General features: G+C 39.3%; 3 protein-coding genes across 4 annotated transcripts; 2 read left to right on the top strand and 1 right to left on the bottom strand.

Moving 5' to 3' along the window:
* The first annotated feature begins 367 nt into the window (after nucleotides 1–367).
* On the top strand, nucleotides 368–11,438 carry LOC135166026 (RYamide receptor). 2 transcript variants are annotated; one of them, XM_064127940.1, is made up of 10 exons: nucleotides 368–867; nucleotides 6,696–6,825; nucleotides 7,023–7,225; nucleotides 7,558–7,706; nucleotides 7,941–8,062; nucleotides 9,565–9,782; nucleotides 9,890–9,990; nucleotides 10,149–10,239; nucleotides 10,754–10,872; nucleotides 11,008–11,438. In XM_064127940.1, the coding sequence occupies exons 2-10, from the start codon at nucleotides 6,717–6,719 to the stop codon at nucleotides 11,282–11,284; spliced, it is 1,389 nt and encodes a 462-aa protein (XP_063984010.1). In that variant the 5' UTR covers nucleotides 368–867; nucleotides 6,696–6,716; the 3' UTR covers nucleotides 11,285–11,438. The 2 variants fall into 2 exon arrangements, with proteins under 2 accessions (XP_063984010.1, XP_063984009.1); XM_064127939.1 differs by having other exon boundaries at nucleotides 10,754–10,884.
* Nucleotides 11,439–12,095: 657 nt separating this feature from the next.
* Nucleotides 12,096–13,361, bottom strand: LOC135166037 (protein aveugle). Its single transcript, XM_064127952.1, has 3 exons — nucleotides 13,095–13,361; nucleotides 12,907–13,020; nucleotides 12,096–12,357 (listed from the first exon to the last, which is right to left on the bottom strand). The coding sequence occupies exons 1-3, from the start codon at nucleotides 13,131–13,133 to the stop codon at nucleotides 12,181–12,183; spliced, it is 330 nt and encodes a 109-aa protein (XP_063984022.1). The 5' UTR covers nucleotides 13,134–13,361; the 3' UTR covers nucleotides 12,096–12,180.
* A 66-nt stretch (nucleotides 13,362–13,427) lies between these two features.
* Nucleotides 13,428–15,180, top strand: LOC135166030 (uncharacterized). Its single transcript, XM_064127943.1, has 3 exons — nucleotides 13,428–13,815; nucleotides 13,903–14,770; nucleotides 14,859–15,180. The coding sequence occupies exons 1-2, from the start codon at nucleotides 13,705–13,707 to the stop codon at nucleotides 14,767–14,769; spliced, it is 978 nt and encodes a 325-aa protein (XP_063984013.1). The 5' UTR covers nucleotides 13,428–13,704; the 3' UTR covers nucleotide 14,770; nucleotides 14,859–15,180.
* Nucleotides 15,181–15,289: the final 109 nt, after the last annotated feature.

Raw genomic sequence — 15,289 nt, 5'->3', positions numbered from 1 at the left:
TCCCTTGGAAAATGAGCGAGATAAAAAAAAAACCGAATGATAAAATCGATTCTTCAGTCATTAAACATTCTGGAGCGTTGTCAACTAATTCATTATTCGCGAAATTAAAAAATTTGTCGCATTTCCGAACAAGTGATATTCGGAGGTGATGGATGACAGGATCAACTGCTGCACTACTTTTAAAGCCCGTCGCAAAGTTGCTCCATAAATCACACATGTTAAGCGAAAATTTAGCAGACACGAGGATCTATTCGATCACTCGATTGCAGTCGTATCGTGCCGGTTGAAAGCGGTATTCAAGGCGCAGGTTTTTCGCTGTACGCAACTCGGTGGCCACCCGAGAGAAGAAGCGCGCCCTGGGGTTGGCACCTCGCGAAAACCAACGGCATTTAGTCGCTGGTTACCGTGACGTACGGATCCCCCTCGCACGTGGCACCACTTGCCGGTTATTCGTGATAAATCAGTGATAACTTCCGACACAAATCAAATTTAGAGTACAATTAATAACCCAATAAAATTAATTAAATGGAATGGAGTAAAATATAATTGAAAAACCGGTAAAATTATTGAATTGGAGATAACGTTTTGTGTGCGCCGTTGAGTGACAGCTTCAGGATATAAAATATCGTCGATGTCCTAAGTGATTTGGTGGAAATTAATGGAATGACAGAAACATAATGTTCACTTAGACAGAGGGCATAATTGACTCGGAAAACTGACCGGTGCTGAGCAACAGTGAGTCATGAATTTTGTGAATTATGAGTGAGAGACCTTTTGGAGTCGATGACGAGGGGGAGATGCTTCCGGTCCTTCGTCTGTCATTCATCTTGTGATGCGCCATTTTCCCTCTTCGGCGGGTAAAATTTGGTAAGTGATTTTTATTTAATTTGCTTGACAAAACTGCGCGCATGAAATTATTAGACTCCCATTATTTCTCCGCTAAGGAAAAATTGCAGAATTCATGGAGAATTATTTGAGACATTAAAGCCGTCGGAAGAGCTTTTCAAACTTTCTCTGATGTAATAAAAATTAAGGTGAGAGCGGAAGTACCCACTCTTGGACGGCCGAAGGCCGCGAACTAAAATTCTCAAGAGGCACTCACTTAATCCCTAAATTCTCGAATGATACTCGTATTTACGAACGTGTAATATATTTTCATCTCGGGGTGAGTGTCTGCGACGTCCCCGTCAGGACAACGGTCTCGAGAGATACAATTTTGTCAACATTCCTTAGGAGAAACGAGTGAGGGAATATTAATGATCTTCCACAAATAGATTGCATATCCTTCGGGAATTCTTTGACGCAATGGATGATTTATTTCGAAACTTTATCCCTCAAATTATTTATGTCATTCGAGGGATGTAAATCACCTGGTGATTGAATGAGCAGAGGCATACAGCCTGACGAAAGGGGAGAGTTTAGTGATTAATGAATTTTCTGCAAGGAATATATTTTTTATCAGAGAAAAATGAAGCGGAATTGAAAATTCTACTTCTAATTTTCAGAAAAATTCCGCACCCTTTGTTTTACACATCAATAGTATTTTTAATTCGATTAGAATAATAATAGCATGATTCCCTCATTTACTTTTCCCTCCCAGATCCGGAGCGATTATATAAATATACATTTTGATCGGAGATACCGCAAATTTATTCGCCTAAAGCGGCTTCCCCCACCACTAATAAATCCCACCCTCATCGATCACCTCTACAATCATATTATTGCTTTCCAACTCCCTAAAACTCAACTTAACCAAAGCAGAAAATAAATTTGCAATTTTCTTTCCCATCAATCGCGAGAGCGTTCACCACGTGCATGCCAATCCTGTTGCTAATTATTTTCCCCCTTAATGGCTTTCTACAGATTAAAGACAACCTCAGAGGGATTGTTGAACAGATCAATATCCCCCATATACCCATGTAATTATCAAAAGAAATTGATGCAATTAGGTTAATTGCTGTAAAAATATTTTTTAATGCGACAGCTCATCTCGAAAAATCCGCTTCTATTAATACGAATCTACTAATTGCGTCTTCCCACGTTAATGGCCTTGAAAAAATTATATTTCAATTTATAAATACTCCCCCCCTCAACTATTACCGATTTTCGATATTCCTAGTGACGAATAACCCGGTAAAAATACGAATCCTCCCCCTCGGATGTCCCGAAACCGCTCGAATGTTCCTCACGACTTCACAATATCCTCTTTATCCAATAAATTCACAATGTTCACACTCGTTCCAGTCAAATAAACGTTCAAGGTGCCGTTAATTCACATCCTGTAAATTACATTACCGGCGACTATATCTGACAGGTAACATGACTGACGAGGGGTTGAAACGTAGCAAAGAGAATGGCCCCACGCGATACGAAAAGGGCGCACTCGGGATAACCGCCAGATCCCGCGTCCTCGAGGAGAGAAACAGATAACTGATGATCCCCCCAGGATCAGGCTCAGCCCACACGTCAGGAGTTGAAAACAGAGTACTTTACCAATTTAACGATAACTCGGTTGTGCTCTTCGTTGAGAATAAAATTAGCGGCTCACGAGGCTCGTGCGGTGTTTACCTGACAAATAAAAATTATATTTTTTACCTGGCGATGCTAATTCGGATGGCTGAGTCTGATGAGGGCATTCGGGTGTCTCCGGTGTCTCATGCAGCGGTTCATCGGCACTGTTCAGGTGCAGTGGGTGTGGGTACGGACAGGTTTAATATCCTGGGGGGATTTGCTTTGTCATCAGCACACGTGAATTGTCATTAATCACACTCGGGGGTGTCGATGGAGGGATGATCATCGGTGGCTTGATTGACGATTGGAATTGCGATCGGTATCAATAGGAATATTAATTCGTGTGTCAGGGGGGAGTGGTGATGGCACTGGCTGAATTCCGGGGATGTGATGTTTGGTATTGCCTTCATTTAAAGACGAAGAAGGGTTTTACAAAAAAAATATTTTAATCGCTTGGAGGGGGTAATAATTCGATTTCGCATATTGTTATAATTATTTATACACCTCATCAGGTATTCGCGTTGGTTTTTAGTCACTCCGGCATTCGATAATTTGCGACGGCTTAATTGACGCTATTTCCAGCGATCATTCTTCGACGTTCGCGATTCAATCGATAATAATGGGTGATTAATTCAATATTGAATGTAAAGCATGGAAAGTTGAAGAGCCATTGAGCGTAGGAAATTCACTAGAGGTGGGAATAATAACTGCAGTCTCGAGGGATGATGAATATTAAATAGGTAAAGAAAAATCTAGGGGGTAAGTCATCCGCGAAATTTTATTCGCCTGAAAATAAATTGAATCGCAGTTGCTTTCTAATATTTCTTTTGCTATTTAATACTTCTCCGAAAATTTTATCTCCCTCGACGTTGTGTCTACCAACAATCACATGTAATATCACCCTTCCACCGAGGGATAATCCCGGGGAAAAGGGAAGCCTGAAGAGTCTTTTCATTACAACTCCAGAGGAAGCTATCAAAAAATAAGAAATTCATCTGCTACTCGAGGGAAGTACTCACACCGTCCGTTTTATTTCGCTCTGAATGATCCCAGTACTTCAGTATTTTTTTTTTATTTACGAGGTATGAGGAGGACCAGAAATCCTCAGATCAAACTACCCCTGCATGACTCGGTAATTTGAGAAGGGAATCGCGACAAATCTCGTAACTTTGATTGCAGTTTATCGTTTCATCGAGCGATGGAATCCCGTGGCACTTCACTGAAGTGGCGAATCAAAGACATCCCCCGGGTGTTTCAAAGAAGAAATTCATCGATTTCATCACAATTGTGAAAGTTTGAAGATAGGGGAGTTAGAACATAAGCGTAATGAGATTTCTTTTCGAGGAGCCATTTAAACAGAATGTGTCTCTGATATATTTTCCCCTCCGTCCAGATATCCCGCGAAATTAAAAAATCTAAAAAATTGCAATTAGTCGTCCTTTTACCCTAATTTTTTACCAAAGATTTTTCATCCTTTCCCCGGAGTTATCCTTCAACATCTGCTGGGGGAAAATCGCTTCATTATAGCGTCACAGACTGGGGGAGTTGCAAAGCACTCTGGTAATTGATTTTACGGATAAAATTTTGATAATTGGAATTTTATTAATGAAGAAGTGCATTTCATTAACGAAATACTTGCACTCTTTGTTAAATAGCAGAATGCAAAGAGGAATTTTCTGTTCTATTAGAAATTAATTGCACGACGTGAAGAGAGGAGACGGTGCCTTCTTTCCAGGGGGTGGCTCTCCACGATAACGCTATTGTGTAAATTTTAATGACACCTGGTGATGAGGTTCCCGGGAATAATGACGTTGCTCGTTCCATTTCGCGGAGAACAGATTGAGAGTTGATGAAAATACATCGCGATAAACAATCACAAACTGCGGTGAAATACTACCGCTGACAGGTTATTTTTCGTTCTATTTTCGATGTACAATGTGATAATGGAGGGTTTGACTTGAATATTAAAGTCACCCTCGATCAGATACTGAGCTGATCAAGCGAACATAATTCAGGTCAGTTTGCATTTCACGGGGATGTTTGTTGGTCGTTAATCATCGAACATTTCACCGAACACTGAATATTCGTCATGCGATAATACGCGAGTGATAATAGAAAATTTCCCATTGTTTACGGTTTTAGTGAATTACTATGAATTTACGATGGCTTTTAAAGGTCCCGAGACATCGGGGCGGGATTGTCCGACCATTAAATGCGGATTTAAATGTCTAAAACGAATAAGCGATGGAATCAAAGTTTTAATCTGGAAAATCAGTAGAACATTTGCAACAATCCAGCTCTATAATTTTTTTTCTAATTAATACACCTGGGGTCACTTTATTTTCACTCATCCCTGTGCTTGAATTTGGGAGAAAACGATCTGGGAAACTCAATTATTTCGATCCTTTCAAGTACCGAGAGGCTGGAATCAACAATTTCCAATGTATCCTTTCTATTTCCAGTGCTTTAACAACTGATCCTGGAAAGTTCAATTCGTTTTTACCGTAGCTCTCTGGTGGATTCTTTTGTACTGCTCTCGAATGGGTTGTCGAGTTGCTCCCCGGGCGAAAATACCCGGAATTCTCGAGAAGTTCGCGGATTCCGACCGCCAGGACGATTTTTAAAGTCAGGTAAATACCCGGAGGGATAAATTGGACAACAATTCCAACAACAAAATGCCTGTTTGATGATTACCCCGAGACCAAAAACAATTACAAATCCTATTCATTTCGTTTTAAATCAAAGTTTAAATCCTCCAGCATTTTTTCTCTCTTTTTTTTGCCAGTAAACTTTTGCTCAATCAGGTGGCGTCACGAGGCGCCATTAATGACAACAAATGCGTCTTTTCTTTTCGGTTATTTCTTAGTGCTAATGAAAACGAGTCTTTCGTGTGCTAATTCCGACGTAACCGTTTGTTTGTCGGCGATATACGACACACTCGCGGCGAAGTTGTATCTTAACGAGATTCCACAAACAGTTACCAAACACAAGGAAGAGTTCTGCCAATTTTTCCGCGGAATATTCAATCCCTTCTCCTCTCGCCTTTTGTACCACATGTGAAGTGAATGCGTCAGCCAACCGCCGAGAAATATGAAATTGCCGACGCGAAGGGAATTTTTTTTCCAATCACCCTCCGGGGCAAACCCTTTCCCAAACGACTCCCGTCATTTGCAGAATCTCGTCACATGTATTCGCGGCTCACCCGCGTCTCTCTCATGAATTCTCAATTCTTTTATCGCGGAATTGGCTTTCGCGAATAGAATTATAGTCCTGGGCCCTGTGAGATTGAAAAATTCTCTGGATAACACAGGAAATTTTATTACTCTAGTGTACTGTAATATATCAGCAAATAATTATGATTTTTCGTCTCTTCTTCCGGGAAAAAAATTCTACGAGAACTGATGACTCCATATGCGGAGATTCCGAAGAACCGCCAAGTTCCATTTGATAAAACAGCATTGCCACCCTCGTCTGGCATGAGACTAAGTGTTCCCTCCGAGGTGCGATATTATTCCACAAATCACCGAGAAATCGAGAGCTAAGCGTAAAAAGGACGATCAATCGTGAAAAATTGAGAAACCAGGAACCTGTCGGGGTAAAATAACACTGATCCTGGGGAAAAGTCAACGTGATGACGTCTGCAGGCAATAAGTCACCATTTCCGTGGTGAATATATCCCATTCACCCCTCAGGGACTATTCCAATTCTTCGACCCCATGAAAAATACCCCCTCGACGTCTGACACACTTTCCCAGTTTCACCTGGCGCCTTTTAATGATTTTTTATCACACCAGTTGATTATAAAAATATCGTTATCCAGTTCTGTCTGGAGATTCCCCCCGACTGAATCACAATTCCCATTTCGCTTGAGTGTAATCAATCCCACAGCGCATATCTCGCATTTCTCACCCTTTCAAATAGGCGAATAAAAATTCCGCCATAAAAACTATCTCGGAAATTGGGGAGACTAATATATCGTTTTGAAATTCAAATTGAAACGCGAGCGAAGATTTCGCGATTGTATTTCATCGTCTCTTGGAACGTTTTACAAAATTAAGGGACCAGAGAAGAAATTTTTTATTAATTTATTCAGCAATAATTCGACCTCATATTTCTATCTCTATTTCATCGCTGGCAGATGCCACTGCAGCGGTATCAGGTTGAATGACTCATTAATCAATCAGTTTCAGGCAACTACCCCCAGGATGAACATCTCGTGGTCACCTGAGGATGGGGACACCGAGCCAATATGGCAATCACACATCAACTCATCTTACGAGTACAACGATAGCTTTCCCATTTACGATGATATCGGTAGGTGATCTTCGTTATCAATAAAATTAATTGACAGATCCACGTGAAGCGGTAGATCCAAGCTATATATTTTTTAGATGATTTTTTTCGTGAGGGTTTTTTTAAGGGACCATAATTACATTAATGTCCTGGGAAATGTATAATCGCTAATCTCTTCACCTTGTTTTTGGGGTCATTTCGGTGATGTGCTGGCGCAGATGAACTGTACGACGTTCCCACTGGAATAATATTCCTCCTGAGCGTCTGTTACGGGAGCATTTCGGTGCTGGCTGTGGCTGGTAATTCCCTGGTGATGTGGATCGTCGCGACATCGAGGCGAATGCAGAGTGTTACCAATTGTTTTATCGCTAATCTGGCCCTCGCAGACATCGTCATTGGATTATTCGCTATTCCATTCCAGGTGGGCATCCCCAGTACCGATTCATTGTCCATAATTATTCCATGTTTGTTACAATACGAAAAAAAAATCAAGCAACTAATTTTGGTAATGAATTAAGCTCTAATTACCTGGCCCAAAAAAAATTTTATTTGTCAACACGACATGGGGGAGCAACGACCATGAAACTTTCATTCCTCAACTTTTGACAAACTTAATTATTTACTTTGCAACCCTCATCTCTTAATTAATGAAGTTGTAATGAGAATTACAGGCACTTCGGGTTGTCAGACCATCCATTAAGACTGAGAGGGAACAAATATCAAAGTCGAATAATTATTGTCCGCAAATTACAGTTTCAAGCGGCACTACTGCAACGATGGAACTTACCGTACTTCATGTGCGCTTTCTGTCCATTTGTACAAGTACTTTGTGTCAACGTTTCCGTCTTCACCCTCACGGCAATAGCAGTGGATCGTCACAGGGCCATTCTCAAGCCCTTGAGGTCAGTTTTCCACAGAGAAAAATGTTTCTTTTTCATTTTTCCTTCCATTTCACTCGAATCACGTACGCTAAAATTTAATTACCAGTTGCGCTCATTGCAGGGAACATGTTCATTATCATGTAAATATTTTGTGCAAAAGGTATTCGTTCTTGAAGGTTTTTTTTTTGTGTAAGATAATCAATATGGGAGCACGTAATTGAACGCCCTAAATGGAATGTTTCCATTTGATTGCAGTGCGAGGCCCAGCAAACTCCGTGCAAAAATCATCATCGCTGGTATTTGGATAGTGAGTGGTGCTCTCGCTGCACCGATGGCCGCTGCCCTCAGGGTTATACTCGTCCCGGAGAGCTCTGCTGGTGAGCTAATTAATCTTCTCTGTAACTTGTTTATCGCTCTCTTAAAAGAGTGCACCAATTTCTCGGGGAAAAGTTTCTGTTCACTCCAGAGTCGATGTGGAGTATCTGCTCCGGGAAAAAAAAAGATTATTCACTCGGACTCTGATTCAATTACGGGGTAATATCACTTGGGGTGGCTTCCTCATTGGGTGTAAAGTTCTCACGCTTTTAGGGGAATTTATCTGAAGAGAATATCAAATTACTTGAAATAAAAGTTTCTGGCTGAGATTGAGGGCGTCTCCCACGAAGAAACTATTAAAACATTGTATATCTATAATTATTTTATCAATTATTTTTTGCCAAATTTTTTCGCGTGGACTAGCCAGACGGGGTCCAAAAACATTCACGTCCAGCTGTCCCTCGAGGCTGAATACAAATCTCTCATTAGGCAAACACGAGCGTGGAAAATAATCAGTAAAAACTCAACCCAGTTTACCCCTTCGCAGCTAAATTCCAATTTATTCAGTAAAAAATTCATCAATTTTTTCCCCGCCCCTCTGTCCTAATCCCGGGGAATAATTCAATTCGACCTTCGAACGAGGACGTTTCGGGGAGATTCTCCGACGGTAAATTGCATTTTTCCAGCTCCTCTCCGATGAAAGTCAAATAAAATTACGCTTCCGAATATTTCAGCCATAAAATCGACATGTTCCGCCTTTTGACGTTAAATATTTTCCGGATAGAGATATGGCAGGACTCTGTCTACACATTTTTGTGAAATTTCGTTGGTCAAACATGACCTGGAGATTAAAATTCATACGCAGAAGAGAAAAAGTTCACGGTGAACCGTAAAAATATTCGCCGATATATTTATGTATGATCGATCTTGAGGTAGTATTACTCGTGGATCAATCATTCGGAAAGAATGAGCTTTTTTTTCATTATCTTGACTTCTCACACGGAACACCAAACGCCACGGTCATCATGACTTTTTATATTTTTCCTCAGAAAGTGTCGAATACTCACTTGTACTTTCCGACTTCGAAGATATTTCACGAGGGGGGATTGCACGTGACACGCGGAGAATTGAGACATAAAAATGGAGAATTTTATGACACCTGGGGGAAGCGTAAAATATAGAAATATCCGAACAATTGCGAAAAGTGAAAGAGATGTAGTCGAAATGAAAAAAAGCTCGCCTAGGATTTTACATCTCATGAATCTGTCTTCGCAATTTATGGGGATCTGAGCTTTTCATTGAATGAAATATGTCTATTTCATATCAAGGTCAATGAAATTGCTTTGACTCCGAGAATAGACCCGAGAATTTAGCTCTATTTAAAGAGGACAGGCAGATGCCCAGCGAATCAGATTGAAAGGCTATATTTTTTTTCTTCAATTCACTGAAGATATGCTCACGATTAAAATAACAAATCATTTTAATGATTCCTTGATGTTAAATAACACAATAAATGATTAAAATCAAGCACAGGCGTAAAATCTATAAATGTCCTCTGAACCAGGCGGTCGTTCGCACTCCAAGCCATTCTGCCAGAACGTAAATATGTCAGAGAGATCAATGCTGACGTATCGTGCACTCCTCGGTTTCCTCCAGTATTTAACACCATTGACTATAATCTCCTGTGTTTACGCGCGAATGGCGTTAAAACTCTGGGGCAGCAGAGCACCAGGCAATGCCCAAGACTCCCGAGACGCTAATCTCATGAAGAACAAGAAAAAAGTGAGTAAAAATAATAAGATCAAGATCTCTCAATATCGACGTTCCCTTTCTCATGTTCCAGGGTATCTTATTACCCAACGTTAACCGTCAAATTTTTTAATCTCCAGGTAATTAAAATGCTGGTTATAGTAGTTGCATTGTTCGCGGTCTGCTGGCTACCTCTACAAACGTACAACGTGCTTCAGTACACTTACTCACAGATTAATGAGTATATCAATTTCTTTTCTCTCTAGGAAGTCTCGTCTTCCCGATATTACGAAAATTAATAATCCCCTTGAATTGAAAAATATAATATTTACTTGTCACCCCCCTTTCATCTCTTTGACGGTGCCATTGCAAATATAAATGGTTCATCTCCTGCTCCAGGTACAGGTACATAAACATTATATGGTTCTGCTGTGACTGGCTCGCCATGTCGAATAGCTGCTATAATCCATTCATCTATGGGATTTATAACGTGAGTTGACTGTGATATATTAATTATATAATACGATAACTCGACTTCGAGATTTATTGTGGCTGCATTCGCGAGGGAAATTAGTAAATGATGAATCGTTCCATCGGGACTGAAAAAGCGTGTCATTTGATTAATTACCGCAGCCATTGAATAATTAATGTAAAATTAGATTTAAAGCCAAAGTTCGGAGAGAAAATATCAAGGCATCGCGTGAAAAAAAAAATTATAATTTGAATGGATCGCATAAAATCTCGCATATTCCCGAACGACCACAGATATGTGTTCCATGGAATGCCTCACGTACTTCAAATATTTTTGAAAAATAAGTTTATAGGAATATCCAGTGGTCGCATAAAAGTCTGCGACATTTACGAGCCTGATACTGCGGATAGAGGTTTCGGAATAGCCTTGTTGCGATGGAAAAATAAAATGAGAAGGAAAAAAAATGTAATCAAAAATTCTAGTTATCTTGCGGCGCATAATTTCACTCCTGTTATTTTATTTTCCGATTCAGGAGAAATTTAAGAGGGAATTTCAGCAGCGGTGCCCATTCAGATCCAGAAAATGGTCCGCCAGTCCTCCCACCGAGAGCATGGATATGGATAAGACTCAGACAACAAGGGCATCGTTTAGGTACATTCTCAGGTGCTTTTTTCATTCATTAATTTGTAAGGCACGAATGACTGAATTCATTTTTTAAATAAAATCATCAAAATCATGAATAAAAATGTAAAAGCCTCGAAATAATCTCTAGACCCTTCTGTTCAGATATGACTGGCGCAGGCCAACGTCTGGTTACCAATCCACCAGTTCTTTCTATCGCGGTGTCTCCCTTCGCGACCCCTCCCGGGTGTCTATCAACGGCTTCGATGACTCACGACCGCTCAAGTCTGGCTGTTGCGTTCGCAATGGCAACAATAATCGCACCAGCACGCAGCGAACGAATAGGAGCAATGATATCAACGCCGCTGAATTATACGTATTCTCGTCAGGTCGGCACAAACACACCCGCGATCTCGGTGAACACCAGGACTTGTGTTTGTAATTAAATTTAATCCTGGAGCAATACACTGAGCTCATTCTTACCATGAAATTTCGGGGAGAACGTATATAAATAATTTCTCAGAAATGGCACTAGCTTTCTCTGTAAATTTTTCCATAACTAGCCCACAAAAATAAATCGTAGAAATGGTGAATAATTTTGCCATCCCCTAAGGTAAACAAATTACCAAAAAATGACCAAACATTAGCCGCATCCAATCATTATCGTCAACCCTTCGTTACTCCCATGCAATTACATAGAGGGATAATTTTTATTCTAGTCAAATTAAGGACAGATTTCGGGGGAAAACACTCGCGTTTATAGTTGTAAATAAATAATAATTAAGAGAATGAAATGAATAATTGATAGTCTTGTTCATTTTTATATTTTTTTGGGTGCCTGCAGGATGTCACGATAGTAATGATTGTTCTGAAGGATGATCACAACTTGAGGTCTGCGTGTGATATTTTTTAATCCTTTGCGATCTCGTCGAGTATATCAGATACTGTCTCACCTAGATGTCCGGTGGAAGAACGAATTGATTGTGTATTGCTGCTGACTATTTCCTCTCGATTTATAATTGTCTATTTTCTGGGGTAAAATTCACAAGGAAGTGGTGAAACGTGAAGTTTCTGGGAAAATTAACTGATATTCTGTATTTATTTCCAAGGAAACAACCATATTTCACCACGTCCCCACAACAATTATTGTGCCTGCCAGGAATATGTAAGCGTCAATGTTAATGAATTAAGGATTAAGTACATCTCGATATTTCATTGTAAATAAATGTTAAATTTTAAATACTACACTGTGATCCATGTAAACTGGAGATTTAATAAAAAGAAATACAGCTATGATAATAATCACCAAGAGATATAGTAAAAAATATTCATAATCAGTCAGTCGTAATTCATATTATTTCTCCTCTCGATGTCCCTGATTTCGAGGATGTCTGTCTTGAGATGAAGCTTCATTATTTCACGCCAAATATCCATCCTGTGTTGTTCATTCACGATTCCCAATCTCAGCAGAATATTCTCATTGATTCTGAGCAAGACTCGACCCGTTATATCATGCTGGAACGAGTGATAAAATAATTTCACTATTTTTTTCCTCCCAATTACGGCTCAATAGATGGACTTTAATTTGTCAAGTGGGGAAATAATTTTTAAGTCATCGCATATCGTTTATTTCCACGAATAGAAAACCCTGGGATTATTTTTCACGTGCTAACTCAAGTACACTCAATTATGTTAATGGCTCAGCTCCAGGTTCTCAACGTGTTGATTCACTCCATTATATTTACTCACGTTAACGGACTAAACTGATCTAAATTGAGTAACTAGTTTACTCTGCTGTACATGTACAACTGCAAACTTAGTTATGGCATTCAGTCCTCACGTGGCAGTTAATAATTGAATTTCGGAGGTGCTAATGGCACCATCTGTTTAAGGAAAATACTAATCGAACCTTCTGCCATCAAATTTGCAATTTAATTACCGTTAAATAATAGACAATGAACTTCTTTGCCGTTGGCAAGTAAACATAAAACGAAAACCAACTTTGAAATTTTCTTCTCCAATCTCCATTGAATATTAGAGCACCCAGATTTTTTTGGTACTCACGTACAAAAACTTCTCGTGATAGAGCTGATAATAGTCACTGCAGTGTCTCCTGAGCCACTTCTGCACGTCAAGTACATTCCACAGGTAAACCGGTCTTGGTCTAGCTGTTTTGCTCTGAAAATAGGTTAGAATCCCCTGGCTATTAAATCGCCAAATAGACAAGTCAATTAAGGAATCAAAGAACTCACCTTGGGTCTAGGGTAAGGGCTCGCAGCCTCCTCCACCATCGCAGGAATATTAATTAACAATAACAAAACAATAAAAATCAGAATACCTCCTTACTTATTTTCCAAAGCCCATCCTATTATATTTCTCAGTCTCGTTTACTCTCATTCAACAGTACCAGCTAATTACACATGCAAATTAAATTGTTAACTTTGTGTGAATGAATAAATAAAAATATGAGGGACGCAGGTGACAGAACAGAACGGAAACAGAACCAAACTGCGACATCGTCCCGAAAAATTCTCAACTACGACAATAACATAACCAACAATAACCACTTAGTGATGTCAAGTCGTGAGATATCGTCGACAAAGACACTAGGCACTAACTGGAGATCGTAAAATCCCGCGAACACGTGGAATTCATCTCTACTTTGCGTATATGTGATTCGAAAATGTAAACAATAGTATAGAAGAGGATTTTTTTGTATTTTTTTGAGTGGATGTGGGAGGTTATATATGAGTAGAGAAGAGGATTATCATGTACTTTGCTAGTATTGTTCCTGCAGTTTGAAATCTTAGAGGGAAATTGTTATTGATGAGTGCATTGACATAACCTCTTAATTATTTGGCCATGACGATGGAGAAGTGTCGATTGTGTGGAGAGGAGAGCAATAATCTATCACCTATTTTCAGTGGTAAATTTAACATTGCTGGAAAAATAGTCACGTGTCTTCCGATTAAGGTAAGTACTTTTACCAATTTTTGCAACATACATTTATTGGGAAATTATTCTATTTATGGAGAGAAGAAATTTATTCTTGTTTTATAGGTTGTGGATAACAATGATTTACCCCAAGAAATATGCTATTCGTGTGAAAATGTCGTTGACATTTGCTACAAAATGATCCTCAAATCAATGGAGATTGATTCAGACTTCAGGAATGGTGTGATAAAAAATTTAGAAAACCAGAATAGAAATATCAACAGTCTTCACGATGGTAAACTGAATCCCCAGGTTCTGCTGATATCTCACAATAAAAATCACGGAGATTCGGTGAAGAAAATGGTAGTGGTGAACGAAGGGGAGAAAATGGAAATTGACATTGAACCTCACACACTTGTGGCTCAGGAGAGATTTTTCGATAAGGACATTAAAATTTATTGTTATTCCGAGGATAAAGATGACACGAGAAGTGATATACTCAGGAACTTATTGTCCCAGAGGTCCGAGAGGAAGACTATTCTGAACGAGCACTCATACGCATCGTCACCTGATTTATCTTCATCAGTGACGGATGAGAAGTTTAATCTGGGTAATCAGGACCTCAAATTAATGATTACCAAGAGAAGTCTACCCGGCCTGGGGGATCACAATTACTTCAAAAAAATCAATGACACACAGCTGATCGACTACTACGACAAAATTCACACGCATATGGCAGCTGATCATGATTATTATGATCGAAACCTCGAGCAGAGGAAAGTCTGCGTGAACTCATACCCCTGTAAGCTTTATTCAAAAGCTATTAATTCCCTTATTCCCCCGGAGAGACACGAAGACATTGATGGAAATACTGAGCCTGATCACTGGGATCTGTGTACTGATGTGGTGAATACCCCAATTGCTAATTATTCAGAGTGGACGGAAAGTCAAAGACAGAGTTTTTTATTTGCTAAGTGTGAGGAGATCTTGTGAGGTAAACACATTTATTTTTTTCAATCAGTCAAAACTCCTTCTCAGTCTCATCCCAGGTAATTTATAATAATTTTTTTTCTGAATTTCAGTGCCAGCAGGACTGAATGCACTGGGATGACGCCATGGAGCACAAAATATCATTTTTATTCAACAAAAATGATTTATAAAACTTCTTATCATAAGACTTACCTTATTATAAATTTCCAGAAGATTTGTTTACTGCTGGAATTTCCTATAAAAATGAATCTGAAGCCGATTTTACACGTTTCTTTCACTTCAGTGAAATTTTTCTTTTGTTTTCCACTTCATTTATTAGTATCATGTAAATTGAATCAGTGGAAAAGTCTAGACACTTGAAAAATGCATTCATGTCGCTCCATTATGTTAATAAAATTATTATAAACCAATAAATTATTTTTTTAATACACCAATCTTTCTATTCCTCCAATCCCAATCTCCGCTATTTGTCCTATTGCCACTATTGTTTCTTGTTCGTCCCACTTCAGCGACATTAAACGTA

Source organism: Diachasmimorpha longicaudata, chromosome 9 (genome assembly GCF_034640455.1).
Source record: "Diachasmimorpha longicaudata isolate KC_UGA_2023 chromosome 9, iyDiaLong2, whole genome shotgun sequence".
Classification (NCBI taxonomy): Eukaryota; Metazoa; Arthropoda; class Insecta; order Hymenoptera; family Braconidae; genus Diachasmimorpha; species Diachasmimorpha longicaudata.
This window is presented reverse-complemented; position numbering and strand designations above follow the sequence as displayed.

What these genes read in the sequence shown, in the direction of transcription:
- LOC135166026 (XM_064127939.1), top strand. Translation starts at nt 6,717, where the DNA reads ATGAACATCTCGTGGTCACCTGAGGATGGGGACACCGAGCCAATATGG. An exon ending in ACTTACTCACAGATTAATGA is followed by an intron (nt 9,991 to 10,148) that starts GTATATCAATTT and finishes CTCCTGCTCCAG; the next exon opens with GTACAGGTACATAAACATTA. An exon ending in TCGTTTAGGTACATTCTCAG is followed by an intron (nt 10,885 to 11,007) that starts GTGCTTTTTTCA and finishes CCTTCTGTTCAG; the next exon opens with ATATGACTGGCGCAGGCCAA.
- LOC135166037 (XM_064127952.1), bottom strand. Translation starts at nt 13,133, where the DNA reads ATGGTGGAGGAGGCTGCGAGCCCTTACCCTAGACCCAAG. An exon ending in GCCCTTACCCTAGACCCAAG is followed by an intron (nt 13,021 to 13,094) that starts GTGAGTTCTTTG and finishes ACCTATTTTCAG; the next exon opens with AGCAAAACAGCTAGACCAAG. An exon ending in ATCACGAGAAGTTTTTGTAC is followed by an intron (nt 12,358 to 12,906) that starts GTGAGTACCAAA and finishes CACTCGTTCCAG; the next exon opens with CATGATATAACGGGTCGAGT.
- LOC135166030 (XM_064127943.1), top strand. Translation starts at nt 13,705, where the DNA reads ATGACGATGGAGAAGTGTCGATTGTGTGGAGAGGAGAGCAATAATCTA. An exon ending in TCACGTGTCTTCCGATTAAG is followed by an intron (nt 13,816 to 13,902) that starts GTAAGTACTTTT and finishes CTTGTTTTATAG; the next exon opens with GTTGTGGATAACAATGATTT.